This window comes from Camelus ferus, chromosome 11 (genome assembly GCF_009834535.1).
Source record: "Camelus ferus isolate YT-003-E chromosome 11, BCGSAC_Cfer_1.0, whole genome shotgun sequence".
Classification (NCBI taxonomy): domain Eukaryota; kingdom Metazoa; phylum Chordata; class Mammalia; order Artiodactyla; family Camelidae; genus Camelus; species Camelus ferus.
Genome location: NC_045706.1, coordinates 49079312 through 49102105, shown reverse-complemented (window position 1 = coordinate 49102105; position 22794 = coordinate 49079312). Strand labels below are relative to the sequence as shown.

At 40.1% G+C, this 22794-nt stretch overlaps 1 protein-coding gene across 4 annotated transcripts in view; it reads right to left on the bottom strand.

The window, feature by feature from the left end:
• TET1 (tet methylcytosine dioxygenase 1) overlaps nt 1–11878 on the bottom strand; it is a 116548-nt gene extending 104670 nt beyond the window's left edge. The window contains exons 1-3 of one of the 4 annotated variants that reach the window (XM_032491523.1): nt 11418–11871; nt 4927–5076; nt 2173–4202 (exon numbers count right to left, since the gene is read on the bottom strand). In XM_032491523.1, coding sequence (XP_032347414.1) covers nt 2173–4080 — 1908 coding nt within the window. In that variant the 5' untranslated portion in view covers nt 4081–4202; nt 4927–5076; nt 11418–11871. Of the gene's footprint in view, nt 1–2172; nt 4203–4926; nt 5077–11417 lie in introns of all 4 variants that reach the window. The other 3 variants (XM_032491525.1, XM_032491524.1, XM_032491522.1) reach the window with 3 other exon arrangements.
• Nucleotides 11879–22794: the final 10916 nt, after the last annotated feature.

Here is a 22794-nt window from a genome sequence, read left to right as displayed (position 1 = left end):
TCGCTATAACAAGGCTAGACAAGCACTAGAAAAATGAAGTCCCCTCATATGGAACTGGGGAACACTCATAGATACGATTGTGGCTCCGGAAAGGGTGAGTGAATGGGTGGAGTCTTGTTGGACGGGGCAAGGAAGGATATGTATGGCGAGCATGGACACTAAGGCAGGATCATGCCTGGTGAGTGTGGGGAAATACAAGCAGCTGGATACTGCTGAGACTTCAAGTATATTGTGAGGAGCTGTGACAGACAGCAAACAAGACAGAGGAGGTCAGTCATGCCAAGATCTCAAAGATCTCGTATTCCACACTTAGGAATCTATGCTTCATCGGTAACTGGAAGTCACTGAAAGCTTTCCTCTAATTTCTTTGGTTTTGAGTGAGATATATCACATATACAGAAGAATGAGTACTAAATGTACTTAAGTGGGAGGAACAGGGTTACAGGAAGAAAAACTTAACCGCACTGAAGGAGAGCTTGCTGTTCAACATCCTGACTTCCCTGCTGACTGGTACGCTCACGACTACATCCCCCGAGCACAACCCAGGGTAGAAGTGCAGTAAATACTTGCTGACAATAAAGAGCACGTTGAAATTATCCCAGTAAGAGATAGAAGCCTCAACTACAGCGGGAACCCAGAGAACGGTGAGATAGGAGTGCTCAGATCTTGTAGAACAAGAGATTCTATTAGAGTGAGAGGAAGGCATGAAAGATGACTGAATTTTCCATTTTGGGTGACCAGGTAGATGGTAAGCCATTGAACTAAATGTGTAATGCAAGAGGAACAAGTTTAGAAAAGAAGAGAACCAATTTGTTTATACCTGTTAGAGATAGAGTACCCTTGGCAATGTCACTGGGCAGTGTTACAAATCAGGAGCTTACAAGGGAGGTCTCTCTATTATAAAAATATTGCTACTAAGTGTTTTAGATATGTTTATAAGCATTGAGTTACTGGCCACATTTTGATCTACTCTCGCATGTGTGAAATGACTTGCGTAAAGATTACTCATTGTACAAAGATTTGAAGTAACACCTTAAATGCCCATCAATACATGATTGGTTAAATGTCTGATCTCTTGTTTGTAGTGAGTCAGCCAAACAGCAAGTCAGCACTTTTGGACAGATCATTTAAGCCTAGAATGAAATGTTTTGGGGTTTTTTGTTTGTTTGTTTGTTTTTATTTTTGGTTTGCTTTGGTGGTGGGTGGTTAGGCTTATTTACTTATTTATTTTAATGGAGATACTAGGTATTGAACCCAGGACCTTGAGCATGTTAAGCAGGCACTCTACCACTGAGCTATATTCTCCCCTCTAGAATGAAATGTTTTTTAAATTGACTGAATTTACATTCATAATGCTTTTAAAATTAATCTGTTCTATCATACCTGCATTCATAGTAGACTCAAATAAATAGAAATTCAAATGAGTAATCTAAAAATCATAAAACACCATAGTTAACAGATGTTTTAATTAAAGGTCTGAAAAGTGAGTTTGAATATTAACCAAACTCCATAAAACCCTTTCAACAAATTCTAAGTCAACCAAAACTTTTACTACCTTAGTTTCATAACTATAATAGTAAGTACAAGTGTTTATATATCACTCTGGAGTTTACAAACCATTTTCAGCTGCTGATCCCAACAATCCTGTGAGATATGTAGAGCAGGTAGAAATCACCTGCCAAAAGTTGAGATGAAAGCTTTATTACTGTTATACCTCCAAGGCAAAGTTTCAAGATTAAGGCTACAGACAGTTTCATTCTTTAAAAAGAAGTTTAATTCCTCTGGTTTCTTAGACTTCAAAGGAGTCAATGAATGTCGTTCCACTCCTAATTTTTAAATCTGTAACTTTCAAAAAAGACACACAAACTAGCCAAAATGAAGCACAGTGGAAATCTTTCCAAAACCACATTTCATATGATTTCCCTATTCTCCATCAAATTCTAAAACAGAAAAACTTTATGTTCTAGCTTTCTGAGACAAATTGTAAAAATAAGCTACTGCATCACTCACTGCACAAGACATATTTCAGGTAGGTCCACAAACTCCTACAGGTAACTAAAAGCAACATTTTACTAAAGCTAAAGTATGTAATACTGAAGCAAACTGTCCTGGCACAAGTAAGTCTACCAACTCTCAGAGGCATCTCCCAGCCCCTTGGGCATTTAAACTTACCTCCAAAGGCACAATGACAGATGGTTTCTTTTTCAGTTCCTCACATTTCCTTTTCTTACAGATCTGGTGGCTGTTTTTTCTGTTCTTGCAATAAGTACATTCACCACAATTGGTCTTCTGCTGGCAGGGCTCACAGACCCCACAGCGCTTTCGTTTCTTCTTTTCCAAAGTAGGTAGCAAAGTGGTGTAGGAAGGAGAAGAGGAGGTACTGGCAAATGACACTGGCCTAGACACCACTGTGGTGTTGATTTCAACCATGCTAGTGGTGCTGATCTGGGAGCTCCCTCCTTCCAATTTGCTGGGACTCACCTGGGAGAGTTGGGCAATGCCTTGTGGAGCATGGTGGAGTCCTCTCTCAGGGGCTAACATGAACCCATGAGTGTTAGCTTGCAGAAAGCTTATATGAACCTGCTTCTCATTTTCTGTGTTGCTCATAGCCATCACTGGAGGTACCGAACTTATCTCTGAGTTTGATGATGGTTGAGGAGTGTGACCTGAGCCCAAAGGCAAAATCTGCATAGCACCCTGGACCTCAAGCCCAGATGAAACAGTGCTCTGGAGCTCTGGCCATTCTGGGAGAGCATTATAAGTAGTGGTTGGGTTTAGAGGAGCAGAAAGAAAGGTAGGTGGGTCTGAGGCAGTACCATTACCCATACCAAGGACATGTTGATCTAGGGTAGCACCAAAGACCTCTCCTTGGACTGGAATAGCACCAGGAGGCTCTGGTGGGTCTGGGGTCTCACCCAGAGGTTCTCCATGAACTGGGTTAGCACCAGGAACTTCCCATTGATGTGGGACAGCATTCAAGGACTGCCCCAGGATAGAGGTGGCATCAGGAACTTCCTGTTGATCTGGGGTAGCTTTGAGTATCTCTTGATGATCTGGTTTAGCACCAAGGGTTTCTTGTTCTGAACCTGCCAAGAGGAGTTTTATTAATGAGGTAGGATATATTGACCCACCAATAGACAAACAGTTTCTAAGGTCCAATTCAGGTATAACCTTATTAAAGCTGGAGGTGGGGCAGCAATCATGTTCACTTTTGATGGGATCCAGGTGAGAATCAGATAGCTTAAGAGATTCTACTCGTGAACCCAAATCTTCTAGCTGAATGCTGGGGTTTCCTTCAGAGGTAACCTTGAGGGCTGCTCTTTGGAGCAAAGGATCACAGAGAGTGTCCTGAACAAACATTCTAGGAGAATTGCTGATACCATTCAATGTCTCTTTAGAGAACAGTCCTTCACCACCATGTGTCCCTTCCAATGACCCAGAAAGGATCTCTGCTGCCGGGCCACTATGAGCAGAGATATTTATTTTGGAATTCTCGACACTTTGGGACCAAGATTGGGTTGTCTCTAGGCTCTCATTTTTAATTAAAGATACACTTTGTATGCCAATTATTTTCTCTATATCAGGAGGGATTGAGGGGTCTTGCACTGGGACTGAATCATTTTCTGAGTGCTTTCCTCCCATGTCAGTAAGTATCTTATAGTCACACTCATGTTGCTTTCCTAAATTCTTAGGAGGTGGAACTTTCTTAGGTTTGGCTATGACCACTGGGGGTTGGGAGAGTCGCCTGCTAAGAGAGGTGCTTCGGAGAGCCATTGTAAACCCATTGCAAGTTAAGGACTCAGGGTTCTGAAAAAGAACCTCAGTCCTATCCAAATTCATTCGTGCAGCTCCAGCTCTTGTCAGAAGGCTCCTGACTGGCACAGGCAGTTTGGGTTCTGTTTTTTTCTTAACATCTCTTTCTTGAATTAATTGTTTTAATTTTCCAGGGCTCACAGTCTTGATTGATGCCACATTTTTGTTGGCTGGCTTAGATCCCTTTTTCAGTTGGTTGTTTTTCTTTTTGTTCAGATCTTCCCTCCTGACTAATTTGGAAGGCCTTGCATGGCGAGATCGAGACATAGCTACAGAGTAGGAAAAAATGAAAGGGCACGAGGAACAGAGTCATTGGTCCTCTGGAAAGTCTCACTTCTGAAGAGAATCTGGATGCACCATCATTGTGCTCAGTCGCACGAGGTTCTGGTCTGAAATAACAAGAAGACACTGGGAGTGAGTCTTTTTCCTATGCATTCTACCATTGAAATAGAATATTTACTAGTGATCATTAATTAAAATTAGGGAATTGGAAATATTTACTGCAAAAGAAAAATACAATAGAGGAGAATGGTGTCTAGCTCAGTGGTAGAGTGTGTACTTGGCACTCATGAGGTCCCAGATTCAATCCCTAGTACCTCCATTTAAAAAAATAAAAATTAAAAAAAAAGGAACTATTAAAAGAAAAACAATAGACACAAAAAATACTAAAGTATGCTTTAAACCCTGGATTCCACAAATAGAGTTCCTTTTCATTTCTGTGACAACTGATTGATTAAGTTGATAAAGTACTTTGAATAAGGTAAACTTGGACATTTCTCTACATTAGAAACCGTAACTATTATAGTTACATGCAGTTTAAAGCTCGAATCCTAATCTTCACAAATTTGGATACTTAAACTCTTTCCTCAGCACAGTACCACACAGGCAGATGTATCATTTGTTAGACAGTAAAGCTGGTAAAGCCAGAGAAAGAGAGGCTTATACTATCCAAGAAACTCTACTCCTTGGAGATCCAGTAATATTAATACCACATTCCAATTAACAATCTACAAATTTTGAGTTTTATAAATGTACACACAAAAAAGCAAAAACTCTTGGGAGTTAGTATTGACAGATTGGGTTACAAATAAGACTCACGGGTCCAACAAGTACCTGTTGAGTACCTCCTGTGTAAGGAAGGCATTGTGGTGGGCACTGGCCACACCCAGAATGTCCCTCTTTTCTCTTTCACCAACTTAATCCAAAGACAGCTGGTTCTAAAATCCCTTCTACCAAGGGTCCCAAAAGTCTCATGATGAATGCCTAGGCAAGGAAATTGGAAATAAAGAGAAAAAGAGATAATTAGAATAGTAAAGCATGCTAGACAAGCAACTATTATTTGAAAGATAAGAAAGAAAAGAGGAGAAAATGAAAGGGCCAAGAGCCATCATCAACTGCCTTTTATTTCCTCAGATTGTCTACCCTGACCCCAAATAAGACCAAGCTATGAGCAAGAATGAATTTCACCATACAAAATACAACAATAGTCCCTAAAGATCACAGAATCAAGAGTGTGACAACAGACTAGGTGAGGATTCTTTAACAGTTGACAGGTTGCTGAATTGATAAGCAAGTTCGGTGTAGAAGAATGGTTACCAAAAACTGGTCTGCAACCAAGTGATCACCAGTCTATGGCAAAATAAGAAAGAAAAAAAAAAAGAGGTTGTTTAAAGTTTTTCATAAAGTTCAATTTATTATTTTTTAATTATTTTTTGCAGGGAGGGGGGATTTAGGTTTTTTTGTTTATTTAAATAGAGGTGCTGAGGATTGAACACAGGACCTCATGCATGCTAAGCATGCATCCTACCACTGAGCTATGCCCTCCTCCCCAGAACTTATTCATTTTAAACAACTCTCCTTTATTCTGAAATTATGCCTTCCTGTTTTGTCTCATTTCTCCTTTCTAAAAAAAGTAATAAAAGTCTTTTTTTGAGTGAAAAGTAGAGATAGGCTTATTTTTTAATGTTATTACTTGGCAAAGTAACAATTTGACAGCCCTCCACCATTCTCAAATTTTGCTTTTGTTCTTGTTGTACTGATCTGACCCAGGTAATCTGGGATGTACTGGCTGGTTTAGTGGCTAAAAATGGTGTCACATCTGAAAGCCCTGAATCTGAATCTGTGATCACCAGCTGTGTCCTTCAGCAAACTACTTAACAGGAGTCAAGGTTTCTGCATCTGAAATGAACTTCTTTAGAGTTATCAATGGGCTCCTACAGGGAGAGCCCATTGGCAATGGTTTCATCCTCCTGATATATGAGGTAAGAAGAAGGACTTTGAAAGTAGGTAGACCCGGGTTCAATTTCTAGCTCAGAAACATTACTAGGCATGTGGTTCTGACAAATTCCTTGGTCTCTCTATTCCTCAGTTTCCTTGTATATATATTATAATAGGAAGCATAACTGTGGTGACCTCATTGGCTTACCATGAGAATAAAATCAGATATTTGTAAAGGCTTAGCAGAGGGCTGGCATATAATATGTGTTTAATAAATAGGAGCTAAAAAAAATGGCTGTTTATATTCCAAAATACAAAAAATAATAAGAGAAAGTAGCTAAATGACAGTTATCATTATCATCGAATCAGTTTAATCCTCAGTCTGCCATATCCTGCAAAGCGAAATCTAGTACTTTTGTTTCTGTTCTCATCTACCACATTGTAGGCCATACACTATAATAAAAGATCTCAGAGCACAACATTCAGATTCAATGTGCTGAGCCTTTAAGAAAGTCTTTTTAGACATTAGTGATAACATTAACCACAAGAAAAATAACATTGTGATAAATCTATGCTAAATCCAACTAGGCCAGAGAATAATTCACTTGAGTTCGTGGCATTTAAGCTTACTGTTTTCCCCCTTTCTTTACAAAAAAAAAAAGCTTGCTCTAACTCTTTGGCTGTGAAAAACTGCAGGATATTTTCTCCAAAGACCACTGCTTTTTGTACCAGCATTTTTAGAGAAAGTATTCCCCAGAAACTCAGCAATCTTCATTAGGCTGGTTTGTTTTTTTTTGTTTGTTTTTTGTTTTTTTGATAACAAAGAGCAATCCATTCCATTTTCTAGAAATTCAACAATAAGCATGCTTTCTCTCTTACATCAAGATTACATTCCTAAAAATACTATTAGGCACATATAATCTAAGTATTGCAAGCAGCCATGAAAATTAAAATTCATATATGAAGGCAAGTAATCTGGATATGCCAGAGGGTGTCCTGGGATCTGCTTTTGAAAGTAGTTTATAAATTGATCTCTGTCTCATATATTCTTTTATATTTTTAAATTGAAGTGCTTTAGAAATTCAGACTTGTAATTAAGATAATGTTTACCATTCAAACCTTATCTCCTGAAAAAGAGCCTGTCAAGGATGTGGAAAAGGTATGAGCAACATGGATTGGAAAGATGTGGCCTCTTTAAATGGTAACAGCCTTTTTATGAGATCATGAAAGAGGCCAATGACCCCTGAAAAACCCAACTGCAGAGAAGAAACCACTGGGTACCACCCAGCCAAAGAAACAATCAGAAAGAAAATAAAGGCTCCCATAAGATCTTAATTTTATCACCCTCGGCTCCACTGATGAAATGTAACCACCTTTTGCGATAAACTAAATTATTCCCAGGGCTGAACTCTGGGAGGAGAGGCAACAACCTTCTTTTGAAATTTGTTGGGGGAGGGGGGAAGTGGTGCATTCTATTACATAGGTCCCTATTTAAACATGGAATTATCTGCACAGATCTTCTGAAATTACTTTCCTTATTAATTAGTAAGTCTTATTAAATGCTTTATTACCTTTTGGAGGGGCAGGGGTGCTTTTATGTATTACAGTGTATCTAAGCAATACAAAAAGATATAATTAAAACTGAATACTAATTCCACTTCCATTTTCCTTTAAAAAAATTTTTTTATTTTTCATTGAAGTATAGTTGATTTACAATGTTGTGTTAGTTTCTGGTGTACAGCATAAGGATTCAGTTATACATATATGCCTTTTCATATTCTTTTTCATTTTATGTCATCCATTTTTTATTTCTAATGAAAATCAATGTTTCAGTATTTCTCATAATCAGTTTTATTCTATTCTAGAATATATTCAAGATAACATGATTGGAGTAGAAAATAAGAGAATAGTGTCCCTGTTATTAAACATATATAGTAGGCCCAGGAGGGGGAACCACGTACAATTAATAGACATTTTCCTGTGACTTCTTATTTTCCTGGAAGACAAAACAAAATTAAACAAAGAGAAACCCTAACAATTGTGGGATGCAAAACATTAGTTAGTTGACTAGTTTTTCACCAGAGGTCACCAAGACCCCAAACTCATAATATATTTTTTCCCCTAAAATGTCCTTGTGACATAGGGGGCTGGAGTAGTGTATGAGATCTAAACATTACTGTCCAGGAGATAAAGGCCAACTCATAATTTGAAACATGAAGAGATGCCAGCCCAAAGTACAAAATGTAAGGTTACAGAGAAAGTGGAGAAGTGGCAAGAGCAGGCCCCAGGGTGAATATGATAGACGTGGCCCCACGTAAGGATCTGCTAATTATTCACACATAAACATACCTAACCAAATTGGTCAACAAACAGGATCAGACTTTTGCCTCACTATTACTTGAGCTTACTAAGTAGTCAGTCTTTCCCTAAAGAGAGCCTTTAAAAAAAAATACAATTATTGAAAAGCTGGCTTCCTAAACAGTATCAGTTGCCTGTAAAGGGCAAAATTGACAGTACCACGTCAGAAAAATCCCCTCCTCCTTCTGGATCTCCCAAAGTCCCCTGGGCAGGAAGTGGCTGAACTGATGTAACCATCCAGCCCACATGTCAATTTAAAATTATACTGCAATCCTTCCCACTACCAGCAGTGGCCAAAAAAGTGATGAGTATTTGCATACATAGAGCTAGTTGCAAAAGAGACTCTGATTTCATAGTCACTCCATTCAGCTCCTTAGAATTTAAAGGCTACTGCACTTGACTGAGAAATACAAGACTTAAAACATTTCTTTTTAAAAGGCACCACCTGGCTTAGTTTCCTCTAGCAACTGAGTTCTAAAGGAAGAGGAGGTGGGCGGGCCGCTTGCTGTTCCTAGATAGTTTTCTACCACAGGAAGTGTGAGAGCCCTCGGCACTGGGAAGGCTGTTGAGGGAAACTCACTAGAATGCCAGCAGATTTAGTCAAAGGCTCCTTCCATATGTAAAACACCCCTGCTGCCCTGCAGAGAGCCAGAAAAAAAAAAAAAAAAAAGCCAAAAAGAGTCACAGAAAAGGGAATAGACAAGTTAAAATGGAGGTAGAATGACCCTTCCAAAAACAAGAAAAGCATCAAACATGTTGAGAAGAAGAGGGAAAAGCACACGAAGGAATAAAATGCTAAAAGGAAAAAAAAAAAAAAAGGTAAAAAAATAGAGGGGAATAAATTTGTAATAATAAAGTAAAATATAAAAAGACAACTGGGATCAATATGCTGAAGATTAAATGTGGAAAGATGGAGGGGTGGGAAAAGAGAAACAACGTGTGCAGGGAGGAAAAATACAGAGGAAAAGAAGAGGATGGGGGAGGGGAAGGACAAACAAGATAAAGAAGATTGGAGGAGGAAGAGAAACAAAGGGCAGGGATTGAGGTGATCCAAACCTCTAACACATCAATTCTTGAAGACCAGAACTGGGAGCCATAGTTAACTCTCATTAAAATGGTAAGCAGTGGTCTCAGAGTTCCAAATCTAAGCTACTAATCTTTGCATGACATAAGGACACTGTATACTAATAATTCCCATACATTTTGATTGTGAAGTTTAATTGAAAAACCACAGCATGGCTTTAAAACACTGTCACACATTGACAACCAACCTAGTTATGGTCTCTTAATTGGGAAAGAGACTTGGATTTTAACCTCTGTAACTCATATTGATAAAATCAGGTAATGCACCCAAATCATGTTACCTTAGTCTCTCAGTTCTTAGCAACAACGTTGATTACTCCAAACATCTTAACTGGGTACTTGCCTTGTTTAATTGTAGACATAATTTCCTAATGTGCCTTAAAAAGATCTTGCCGTAGCTGGTTAACAAGCGCCTTTTCCATATTCATTTTGGCATCCTGAATGAGGCCTAAGGAAGCCAATGTTTTTATTTTATTTTATTTTATAATGTTGGGAAGGGAAGCAGAGAAGGCGTATTTCGATTCAGGGCGGACAAGAGGTTGCAGCCCTGCAGCGCCGCCCTTCAACCCATCTGGGTGCAGCGCGCAGCGCACCCCGCCGACAGTAAGCTGTGCACCTAATCTCTTCCTCGCTCAAGGTCTTAAAACATTTATTCATAAACTGATCATTACTATGATATATTATGAAGCTCATTTTGTGCTGGAGAGTGGAACCGGGAAGGAAGGAAAGAAGCACTGGAGCGACCAACGCAAGCTGGTTAATTTGAGAGGACAAGTTGGGGGTGGGGGAAAGACTCCTAGTTCGATCAATGTCTGTTCTCTTGTTGATACATTAATTTTTATTGGGTCAGAAATGCCCAACTCGTGTTCCCCATTCACGTGGAAAGTGTACGAGAACCGGCAGCAACTTTTTGAACACTTTTTGTGGAAATATATAGACTACACATAGCTGAATCTTTTGGAAGTGTGGGTGAGAGGGAGGGAAGGAAGGGGAGGAAGAGCAGAGAGCACAAGAAGGGGAGGGGCAGAGGGAAAAAGGGAGAGAGATCTCGCCTCAACACTTCCCCGACACGTGAAGTGGCGGCGGCCCCGGCCACCCCCGGCCCTGGCCCCTCACGTGTCGTACGGCCGGTCCCCGGCACTCAGCTCTGCGCACCTCCCACCCTTGGGGCTCTCCAGGATTCCGCCCTAGTGGGACTGATGCGACGGCAAGCCAGAGCGTTCGGCGACCGAGTGGCGCTCAGAAGTTTTTAGGCCATTTTGACAGAACACTGTTCTATTCCCTACTCCCGGCTTCCCGGATCAGCATAACTCCAGATCAACTCCAGGTCAAGACTCCCCTGCTGTCTCTACTCCAAGTTTCGCCCCTAAAGCCTCCTCCCCGAAACACTCAGGGAGGCAAGGGCCAAACGTTTTTCCAACGAACCGGTCCCCTATATAAGCATGAGGGAGGGAGAAAACGAGTTTGGAGGTACGCTTGAGCACCGGACAGCCCGGGCTCTCCACCCGAAACTTGCTCTAACTCTTCCCTCTCCTCACACCGAGACGCCCCGACCTCCGGTTCTCCTAAGAGGCGCATCAAACACAGGCACGTTCATGGATTCCCCCCACCCCAGGCCACACTTGCCCTCCCGTAATCTGGTTTCCAGAGGAGCCCAGGGTCCTAGCCCGAGGCGCCCCTACTCACCCCACCCGGCGCCGCAGCCTGGCCTTGGGGGCAGACCGCCGCGTCCTCCGGCCGGGGGCATTGTTTACCACCCACACAAAAGCGCCCCAAGCGGCCCTGAGTTGGGGGTCGCGGCGGGGAGCGGGCCCACCCCCGCGGCCCCCGCGGACGCCGAGCCCCGGCCCATGTCCAGCCCCAGCAGACCACAGCCCCTCGCACTCCCTTCCGGTCTTAACTTGCGGGTCCCCGGACCCCTGCCCTCTGCCTCGGCCCCAACTCACCACTGGCCCGCTCAGGCTCCGAGGACAGCGTGCGTCCCCCCGGCTCCAAGCCTGCACCAGCCCTCGAGCAAACTTTCCAACTCGCACTGCTCCCCACAACTTCGGAGCCCGGGGCTCCGGCAGGAGCGAGAGGCGCGGGCGGGCCCCGGGCGGACACCTATGGGCTGCCTGGCAGGGTCAGGCCCCGAGCCCCCGGGGTGGGCGACTGCTTCCCAAAGGTCCGCAGTGGAGAGGCAGGTAGAGTTGCATGACTGGGGCGGGACGGGGTCGGGGGGCGTCCCGGGGGGCAGACCCGGGAGCAGAGGGGCCAGCGGCTGCGCGCACAAAGCGGCGCGGGAGCGAACTGCGCTGCCACTCCCCGCCAGGTCAGCCCCCCGGAGCAGCAGTGTCTCCCCAGGACAGACCTCAGGGAGTGAAGCTGGGGCTCTGCCTTTCCTGGACCCTGCACCGCTGAGCAAGAGGCAAAACGCGAGCTGGATTTCCCCAAACTGGAGCTGGACTCCCCTCTCGACCCTTACCCCTCCCCTTGGCGATCCCCTCTTCTAACTTTTTTTTTTTTTTTTTTTTTCCTGTGAGGTCAAAGGAGAGTATTGGAGAGGGAGAGCATTGTCAAGATTTTCTTGTCATTATCTTTTTTCCGAGGGGCTGTTGGGCTGAGAGAAAAGTTTTGTGGTCTTCAAATTGAATGTTTGTAGCTACATTAACGGAATGCCAGGTCAGAGATGACACCATTGAGCAATATCTGGGTCGCAAGCAATGGAAAACTGCCCTCAACACCAAAGAGAGAAGCCAGGGGAGGGTTGTCTTCCTTTGACTCAGCGCTTGATTTCTGCAAAGGTCATCATAACATTTTTGTTAGTTACTTGCCCCTGTACCTTGGCGGTATTCACTTTATGGATGAAGAAATGAAGGCACAGGAAGTAAGTTTTCAACATTAGGAGGAGTAACCAGTGGCATTACGCCAAAATTAAGACTTTCTGGGGCATATGACTTTCTCCCTAAATGTTTGATGGCCATTACTTCTTCCAGAAGTCAATTATTAAACAGACTTGGGAATTCAGATCTTTAATGGAGTCACAGTGGTAAAGGAAATGTTGTTCATGGAACAATCATTCCTCCCAAGTCAAACTTCAACTGAAGAGAAAAACTTTCTATCATTGCCTTCCACAACATTCTACCCACCTTTCACACATAATTTTCTTTGTTACACCTGCTTTAAAAAGCATAACCAGATTGTTCTTTTGAGAAAGATTCCTAAACTTTCAACCTTTTTTGCTGATTGATTGATTCAAATTTATTCTTGAGCTAGGATCTAGGCAGAGTTGAATACAATTTGCTTCCTAATCAAGAGGAACACACATTCCAGGCTTGCAGGCAGAACAAACTAATGACTGTACTACAGTGTCAGGTAAATACCTTGATTGGAGAAAGAAATGTGGTGTTTAATATAAATTTTATCTGCAAAAATGGACTCTTCTTAGCCAATGTTCCCAAAAGCCTAATCTCCTAGGACCTAAATGAAAAGGATGTTGGTGAGTTTGACTCAAAACTTGATTTTCTTAAAGGACAAATGGAGAAACACTATCATGAACTAGCAATATCCTGGCTTTGTCAATTAATTGAAATGGTTAACTTTAAAAAGTATTGAAATGGGAAAATCATACAAAGATGTAGAAAAATGCCCATGACAATGTTCATTCTCTTCATTCCATAAACGTTAATTGAGTCCATACTACATGCCAGGCACAGTTCTATACTTTGGGGAAACAGCAATGAGCAAAAGGAAATCTCTGCTCTTGTGGTGCTTGCATTTGATATGGGGGATGGGGATGGTAAATAAAAGAAGGCAAGAAAGCAGAATATATATATAGTGTGTCAGATGGTGATGGTTAGAGAGAGGAGGGAAAAGCAGGGAAAGGGGTCACAGGGAATGTTGGGGAAGGCTGCAGTTTTAAATACAACAATCAGTTCATTGAGTAGATCTGAAAAAGATTAAGGGAGGAAGCTAGAGATTTTATGCTTAGGAAAGAGCAAGTGCAAAGGCCCTGAACATGAGTTTGTGTCTGTGGCAACACAACAATTTCAATGTTTCACTGAAAAACTGGAAACTGTTTAAGTGCCATTCAAAAAAAAAAAAAAAAAAAAAAAAAAAAGGAAAGATAATAATGCCCCACTGACAAAGTGTAAGACAATTTTGAATTTGGAAAAGAGGTTTAGATTGGAAAAAATGAATTTGGAAATCATCAATATGTAAATAATATTGAAAGCCAACTTGGTATCAGAGTCCAGCAAGTCTATCTGAGCCTGTTAGAAAAGGGGTCTGATAATTATAATAGAAACTAAAAGGTTGAACAAGTAATGGGAAACTAAACAGTAACATGAGGTGTCTGCCCAATGGAAAAAAAAAAAATACAAGTCTTTCCAGAACTCAATATCAAAGAATAAATGTTTCAACAATTTTCCACTACCCTTACAACTACCTTGCCTATTCTTTCTTAATAACAAAGCGAGAATTCCTATCTTATTTCCAAACACCTCTCCAGAAAAGAGATATGAAAGTATACATAATGTGGGTATTGGAACTGTGCTTATATGACTCCCTAAAGAGATAACTGTAATTTCATCTTAGCTGCTCTGCTTACTAATTACCTTAGGCAGTACCCTAAGAAAAAAAATATGTATATACTCCCCTCAAACACACAGTTTCTTTCCTAAGGAATATAACCTCCATTGGCAAAAATTTTTTAATTTGGTAATACTAAGTGTTGGTGAGGAATTCTTATACATTCCTAGCAGAATAAACGATAAAAACAGCTAAGGAATACAGACTCATTATTCTCTATAAGGAGAGCAGGGATGGATAGATAAATGGATAGATAGCATGCCTTCACAGTGACTGTAGAGCATGCATATATTCTAATTATGACAATGAAACAAGATCTTTCATAATATATTCAGCTTCCAAAAAGACCATATCCCAAATCATGAACGATCTGAATGTGGTCAAAGTCAGTCTGTTTTGGTGAAAACTCCTTCCCTAATTCCTATGACAGATTAGGTCATTGTCTCCATTTATGCCCTTATCTAGTAACTTTAATGGTAAACTCCCCAACCCACTAATTCATTTGTCCTCTTTTTTTATTGTTTTTTTTCTCTCTCTCTCTCTCTCTTTTTTTTTTTTTTTTTTCTGTATTGCTGTTGTTTTTGTTGTGTGTGGGGCTAGGGGGGTGGGTATGTATGTATGTATGTATGTATGTATGTATGTATTTTAATGGAGGTACTAGGGGTTGAACCCAGGACCCCATGCATGGCACACACTCTACCACTGAATTATAGCCTCACCCCCCATTTTTCCTCTTAACCTCTCCCAGATTCAACCTGGAAGCACACTGACTGAATCTCCATCATCCATTTTCTCCACTGCTTACAAGCAGCAGCGGCATTCTGTGGAGCCTTAGTCAGCTTCAAAGTCTTAAGACCTAAATCTGCCTGAGATTTTTGTTTCTCCACATCAATCCCTATTTTGGGAGGTTTTTGGTCCATTCCTGCTGTAGGAGCTGTTCTAAGCTTTCATTTTCCTCACCTCCAAAGCTGTCCATACCCCAGGCTGTCAAGGGAGGACCAGGAGCAGTAGATCTTCTTCTTCTTCTTCTCCTTCTCCTCCTCCTCCTCCTCCTCATCCTTCCCCTTCCCCTTCTTCTTTCCCTTCCCCTTTCTCCTCCTCCTCCTCTTCCTCTCCCTCTCCTTCTCCTCCTTCTTCTTTTCTCCTTCTCCTTCTTCTTCTAGTTTTATTGAGATATAATTGACCTACAGCACTGTATGAGTTTAAGGTGTACAGCATAATGATTTGACTTACATACATCATGAAAGGATTACCACAATAAATTCAGTGACCAACCTTTATCTCATATAGATACAAAATAAAAGAAAAAAGGAAAACATTTTTTTTCCTTGTGATGAGAACTCTTAGGATATACTCTCTTAACTTTCATATATAGCCTACAGCAGTGTTAATTATATTAATCACTAATATTATATCCCTAGTACTTATTTATCTTTTTTTGAAATATAGTTGATTTATAATTTTGTGTTAGTTTCAGATATACAGTAAAGTGATTCAATTATTTTTTTAGCTTCTTTTCCATTATAGGTTATTACCAGGTATTGAATATAGTTCCCAGTGATGTACAGTAGATCCTTGTTTAATCTATTTTGTATATAGTAATACTAGTACTTATTTACCTTATAACTGAAAGTTTGTACCTTTTGACCACCTTCATCCAATTCCTCCTCCCTTCTCCACTTCTTTTAACCACAAATCCAATCTCTTTTTCTATCAGCTTGTTTGTTTGTGATTGAAATATAATTGACCTACAACACTATGTTAGGTCCTGGTGCATAGCATAGTGATTAAATATTTCTATACATTACAAAATGAGCACCACAGTATTCTTATTTACTTTGCCCTCCCTTCCTGAACAGTACTATTTCCTTCCTTATCTAAAGTTTCTTCCCTGTTACATAGCTTGCCATTCACTTGCACCCTTCAACCTAGTCCCCATGCTACCTTATTTAAGCAGTTTTTACTACATTAATAAGTCCTTCTTTCTAGCATCTTCAGTCTCTTCTTCATTAGCTCCATCTTCTCTGCTGTCTGAAGGTGTTTTATGTTTATCATGCCCAGGTCAGGCCTTTGCCTGACCTTGCTCTCCCTTCTAACTTTGGCCCTGTTTCTCTCCATGACAAATTCTATTTCTTACTGTTTCTTGTTCCTGTAACATTTATTTGTTCCTGAGTCCACTGACCTCCTCTCCTGAGGTTACATTCACAGCACAACTTCATTCTCCTTTTTTCCCCATAGATCTTGAAATTCCTCCTTCCTGGAATTCTGTGACACCTAGAGGCCATCCTGGTTCTCCTCCTGTGTGTCCATCTTCTCCGGTTGGTTGCCTTCTTCTTCAGAGCCCTTTTGGCATGGCAAGCACTTCAGGACTCCTTGTCCGGCAGAAGACATCAAAAGCAGACTCTCCAGCCCCGAATGTTTTGCTGTATGACTCCAGCCCATTATCTCTAACCCCTGAAGCCATGTGCTCTGTTCCTGATCTATTTTTTCTTATTTTCACCTTAGACATGCTGGGGCCTGCTCCGCTCTGATTCCTCTTTCTCCTCGTGTCACACGTGGTCACCTCCACATAGTAGGCACAACTAACTGAATTATTTCTGAACGTTTTCTGCCTCCCCTCTGAGAATTCATTTAAAGCTCTCTTGACTACTTGGTGAGTCTCTCCTAAAAAACATGCTTTCTCCGGCTTTGTGAATAGAGGGGATGGAAAAGCTGGGACAGATACAGGTCAGCCTAGGATGTCCTTCTCCCTCCTGTTCTGCCCTCTGCTTCCTCTGTATTCCTCTCATTCTTGCCAGCCTGGCAAACTTATCTTCCTCTCTCAAAATGCAGCTCACAGAACAACTTGTCTGTGAAGCCTCATGTAATTACCTGGGCAGAATTAGGACTTTTATAGCTCTTTCAGTATCTCCGTATCTCTGTCATAGCACTTCTCACATACTCTACTCCAGTTACCAAACTGTATGACTCTTAAAAGACTTTCCTTTTGTTTTTATATTCCCAGTGCTAGCTTAGGACCTGGCACTAAGCAGATACCCAATATCTCAATAAATTTTGTTAAATCCCTATCAGAGGTCCTGTCTAAACTCCATGACTGCAGTTACATAATTCTATATGTTTGCACAAATCAGGCTAATTTCTTGGTAAACTTCACAGTGTCACAATATCTCAAACATGACAGAAAAGGTAAAGCACCCACTACAGGTTCATACAAATTAGGGGCTCTGTGGGTCCCCTTTCCCATCCCCTCTCTTACACATAAGATGCATTTCAAAAAACATTTATCATTGTCTTGAAATTTTCTAAGGCCTTTGCCATTTGTAGAATTCTATTATTTAAGAATCCATGGACAACTCATTTCCTCTAGGAAATTGTTCTTAAACAATCCTACCAAATGTAGGTAACCTCTGAACTATCACCCCTCCTCAGCATTCATGAAGAATAGTGTTGAATTTTAATTTTAATTTTAGTGTTTTTTTAGGGGGGGTGGGGAGGTAGTCAGGTTTGTTTGTTTGTTTGTTTTTAATGGAGTTCTGGGGGTGGAACCCAGAACTTTATGCATGCTAAGCATGCACTCTACCACTTGAGCTATACCCTCCCCTGAATTTTAATAATTTGTACTCACTAATATGTAATTTTGATGCTGTTCCTTAGTATTATATATGTCAACATTTTGTTTCCCCAGCTACCTGAAAGCTTCAGGGTAAGAGTCATATCTTCTATTTCCATCTTTTTTTCCCCCATATTGGAGGAACTGGGGATTGATCCCAGGACCGCATGCATGCCAAGCATACACTCTACCACTGGCGCAGACCTCCTACCCCTCTTCTGTTTCTTTTGTGTCTTATCTTTCTATAGGACTTCATACTATAATACACTCAAGAAATATTGCTGACAGGTCAAATATTGATTGACAGAAGCAATTGATATCTTCAAAATGTTATCTTCTCAGAGAAAAACATTAAGTAAATCTGTCAGTGTTATTACTGCTCAAGTGTATGCATAATAATTGCTACTGATGATTGAGTACCATGTTTACACATTGTACTGTGCTCTCTAAAGAAACATAGCTTTAACTTGCAATTGAAATGCCCCAAACTTCTAAGTTTATCTCTCTAGCCTAAATCTCATTTTTGAGCCCCAGACTACTTCAACTTAGATCCTTCATAGATCTTTTAAACTCAACATTTCCAATACTACATTATTCTTAAAGCGCTTTTTTCATTGGCTTTTATAACTTCCTCCTCCCACTCACCCCCTACCCCTGCACCACCTATAGCTACTCTATCTCATTTACCAGCTCATCATTCTCTAACCAATCATTGTGTTGCAGTTACTCAAGACTGAGTTCTAGCTTCTCATCCTCTCTCTCTCCTTAGCCTTGACTTATTAATAGTATATCTTCAGCCTGGACTGCTCCTTATATACTCAACTCTTTAATATTTCCTCTTGGGTATGTCTGAGGTCTCTGCATACTCAGTGTGTCCCAATGAAGCAACTCATCCTTTCCCCTGCTCTAAAGTCACAACAAACTGATCCTCTGCCAATGATTCCTGCCTCAGTGAATCCATCCAGTTATGTTAACTAGGAACCTAAGAATTGTCTTTGACATCTCCCTTTCCTCAGTCTCCTTACTGAGTCCACCACCAAGTCCTGTCCATTTCCTCACTTCAGTGTATCTCAAATCCATCCACTTCCCTCCATTCCTATAGCCTTTACTCTGGACCCTTTGCCACATCTTGCAATAGTCTACTCACACCCACTTTTGTCCCTATTCCATTATCCAAACCAAAGGCAGAACGATCATTTTGAAACATACACCTCATCACAGTTTAACACTGGCTTCCTGTTGCTTTTAGGGTAATATCAAGACTTCTACAGTAGCTACAAGGCTGCCAGTGACTATAAAACTCAACCGATTTCTCTATCTCATCTTATATTGCAAACCTCCTAGTTCTTCCCACTCCAGCCAAAGTGGATTTCCTCTGTTATTGCAAACCAATACATCTGCTCTTGTAAACCAGTACAATTCATCTGCAGATGAGTTGTACTTTAGACAAGGCAAGCACTTCTACAGTTTTCCAGTCTAGCAGCTCCCTCTATTGTCTTACACTTTGTCAAAGTAAATGACCTGCCTGAACCCTGGAAGGCATTTGAACTCTCAACCCTTGAAGGACAAAGTGTGGTAATGTATTTGAGGTTGTGATCAGACCCTCGAAGACACAAAGCTCCTCCACCATAGGCTGTTTCCTTTTCCTGGAATGCTTTTTTCTTTCTCCTTTCCTTAATTAAACCCTAGTCATTCTCCACCTCTGGGTTCAAACATCACTCCCTTAAGGAAGCTTTCTCCAAACTTCTTTTTTTTTAATTGAAGTATAGTCGATTTACAATGTTGTTGTCAATGTTTCTGTTCTTTTTCACTATACAGTGTTAGAAATTTAAGGTACAGATTTGGTGGGCTGTAGAAAAAGTCTTCACTAGAAAATATCACTTCATTTTTTAAATACCAGATTACTATGCCACAATAAAAGAGAAACCTGAAGCTATTTCCTAAAGTTCCTGCTTTCCTGATTAACTTTTACTTCCCAACTCTCTATTAAACACTAGCCATGGAAATCTAATGTCACAACTTAAGAATATCTAACGTTATTTCTAGAGTCACAAATATTAAGAATCATGTTTATCTCATGCAGTTTCTTAAGAGCTAACTACCTACAGCCAACATATAACCAAAGTGTGCTTGGGAAAAAAAATCAAACCATGTAAAAGAGTGCACAATGAAAAGTGAAAAAGTGCAACTCCTCCTTCCTTCATCCATCCCATTCCCCAGAGATAATCATGCTGAAAATTCCTTGTTTATGCTTTTAAAAATTGTTATGGTATTTCTTCTAATATACTAAAATGTTATACTTTATACGGATATAAAAGAAAATGAAAATGTCCAGTTTTATGGGAAGTTAAATACTTAACTTTTTGTCTGTGGATAAATTCTACACTAAAGGAGCAAATATCATATATTACATATGGGGTACATTATAAATGACTCCAAAATTATTGAAACTAAATAAAAGTTAATGATGTGTGGTCTAAAAGAGACTACCTAAGACTTAAGATACTGAAGGTCCATGACAATGTTTATTAAAATGGCATACTGATTTCTCCCTCTTTCATGAAACATCAGGATATCTGTGAAGTTGGAGGAAGCTTTCAAAGCCTTTTTACATAGTTACTGCTATATACAGTTTATTTGGTATTCATATATTGTGTATATTTAAAAAAAATCTTTGCCAAACCCTTGTCCTTTGGTACTTTTTGTATGTATTCATCTTTACAGTTTGTGCCAACATTCCTAACCCCTTTCTGTGCCTTAAACCAGTTTTTCTTTCTGTTTTTCCTCTTTTGTTAAGCTCCATCAAGTCTCTTAACCATTGTAGCAAAAAATTTTGCAGCAATTTTGACTTATCCTATACCTTGCCTGCCACATCTAATGCCTTAGGAAGCCCAGCCGATGCTATCTCCCCCAACCATTTTCTTTCTGATCATAATGTTTTCATGCTCTCACCAGCCCTCTTGGCTGGATTATTGCAAAAGCTTCCTAACTGGCTTCCTTACTGTCAGATCTGTCAGTGTCTGACTTCCCCATCATCCCATTCATTTCTCCCAGATTTATTCTTCTAAAATATAGCTGTCACCAGCTTATTAGCCACTGAATTAAGTCTAAACTCTTTAGCTCAAGATTAAAACTGTTCATGATACAACCTTGACCTATTTCTCTAAGGTTATGGGTCAGTGGTTTGCCATACAAGTGTTGGGGAGTCATGAAGTGGGGACTAACAATCTTAAGACTGGTAAACTCGGCAATTCTTTGTTCTTTGAATAAGCTGAGTTTCCTTATTTGTGTGTGTGTGTGTGTCTAGACACATCCATATATGTGTGTTTACCCTGGCCCGTGCTTAGCCATGTCAAAGGACAATTCAATTACCTCCTTCCCTGATGACTTTTTATTTGTGTATGATATTTATTTTGCTATTAGGTTCACATTCATCCCATGAAATTGTACATTCTTTGAGGGAGGGAATTCTTTTTTTTCCATTTCTTTAGCCTCTGGCCACTGGTTGCTAGATATTCTAGAAGTGAGTGACAGAGATAAAAAGCTTGGTCTTTAAGTAGAGCTACCATTATTTATTATCTATTCAGTGTCAAATGACATATCAAATGAAAAAAATAGATAATTCCAATCTTCATGGAGCTTATGTTCTGATGGGAGAAAACTGATAATAAAAGCATTTTATTGTATATATTATAAGTGCTATTAAGTGCTGTGGAAAAAATTAAAGGAGAGAAAAGAGATAGTGAGTTTTGGTAGAGATGAGGGTAGAGTGCTAATTTTGAATTTTTTGAATTTTTAAATTTTACAGCCAGAAAAGGCCTCTTTGAGAAGCTGACATTTGTGTAAAGACCTAGAGGAGGAGCTAGAAGGAAGAAGTTACATGGACCATCTAAGGGAAAGCAGTACAGGTAGGAAGAGCAGCATGTGCAAAGGCCCTCAGGGGAGCATGCCTGGTGTTTATGAGGAACAAAGAAGCCATTGTGACTAAAGGAATTTCTAGGAGTTGAAGTCAGAGATACGTTTGGAAACCAGTAGATCATTGTAAGAATTTTCCTAAGTGATATGGGAAGCCATTGAAGGGTTTTGGAATAAGGAGTCGCAAGATTTGTTTTAGGTTTTAAAGAACTGCTTTGGCTGCTATGTTGGGAATAATCAGTAGGGGGAGGCAAGAGAAAGGGAGATTAATTAGGAAACTACTCAAGGTTTATGGATTGAAGATGTTGTGTTTTAATGAAATGAGGAAAGGCTACAGAAATAGTATATTTGAGAAGGAAATGAGGAATTTAGTTTGGGGTATGATGAATAGATGCTAATTAGATATATAGGTAGAGATGTGGGAAACATGAATCAATAGAGTTGGGAGAGTGGGTTGGGAAGGCCTGGAGATTGGGAGTTATCAGCCTACAAATGGTGTTTAAAACTATGAGGTTGAGTGTAATTATAGAAGAGACCCACGAAATGAGCCCTGAGATATTACAACATCTGTAGGTTGGGTAGTTTAGCTGTAATCAGCTGAGTAGAGAAGAAATAACTGGATGTTTAAATCACTAGACTTGTCAGTTATCATGTGTATAAATTTCCCATCCTAAATCTGGATTGAATTTTGGAGGTGATGGTCATTAGGTGATATATTAAATCTGTAAGGTACATCTTATTTGAAATGGAAATGGATGACTGGATGAGAAGAGATACTAATACACCTTATTGAACAGGGGGAAAATATACATTAGCATGAGGAACTGGAGCAGTTTTACTAGTTTTACTAGTTAAATAATATGAAGATTTTCTCTTTTGTTGTTATGTAAGAAAAACTTAGGAAGCCTTTTTATTTTTCATTGTAATAAAATATACTTCATACAAACTTTATCATTTTAATCATTAAGTGTACAATTTAGTAGCAGTAACTACATTCACAAGGTTGTGCAACCATCTCCACTTCTGGGAATCTTTGATTCTTCACATTAGACATGTAAAACTTAATGATATTATAATATGGGTCTGTATTTTCTGGTAGAAATTGAATATTGGGAAAATCCACTTGAAATCTGGACTTATCATTAGTGACTAAACGTGGCTAGAAACATCTTGTTGAGGCATATCCATAGGAAGAGAAGGAGGAGACCAGTGTCAATAACACAGAAGGT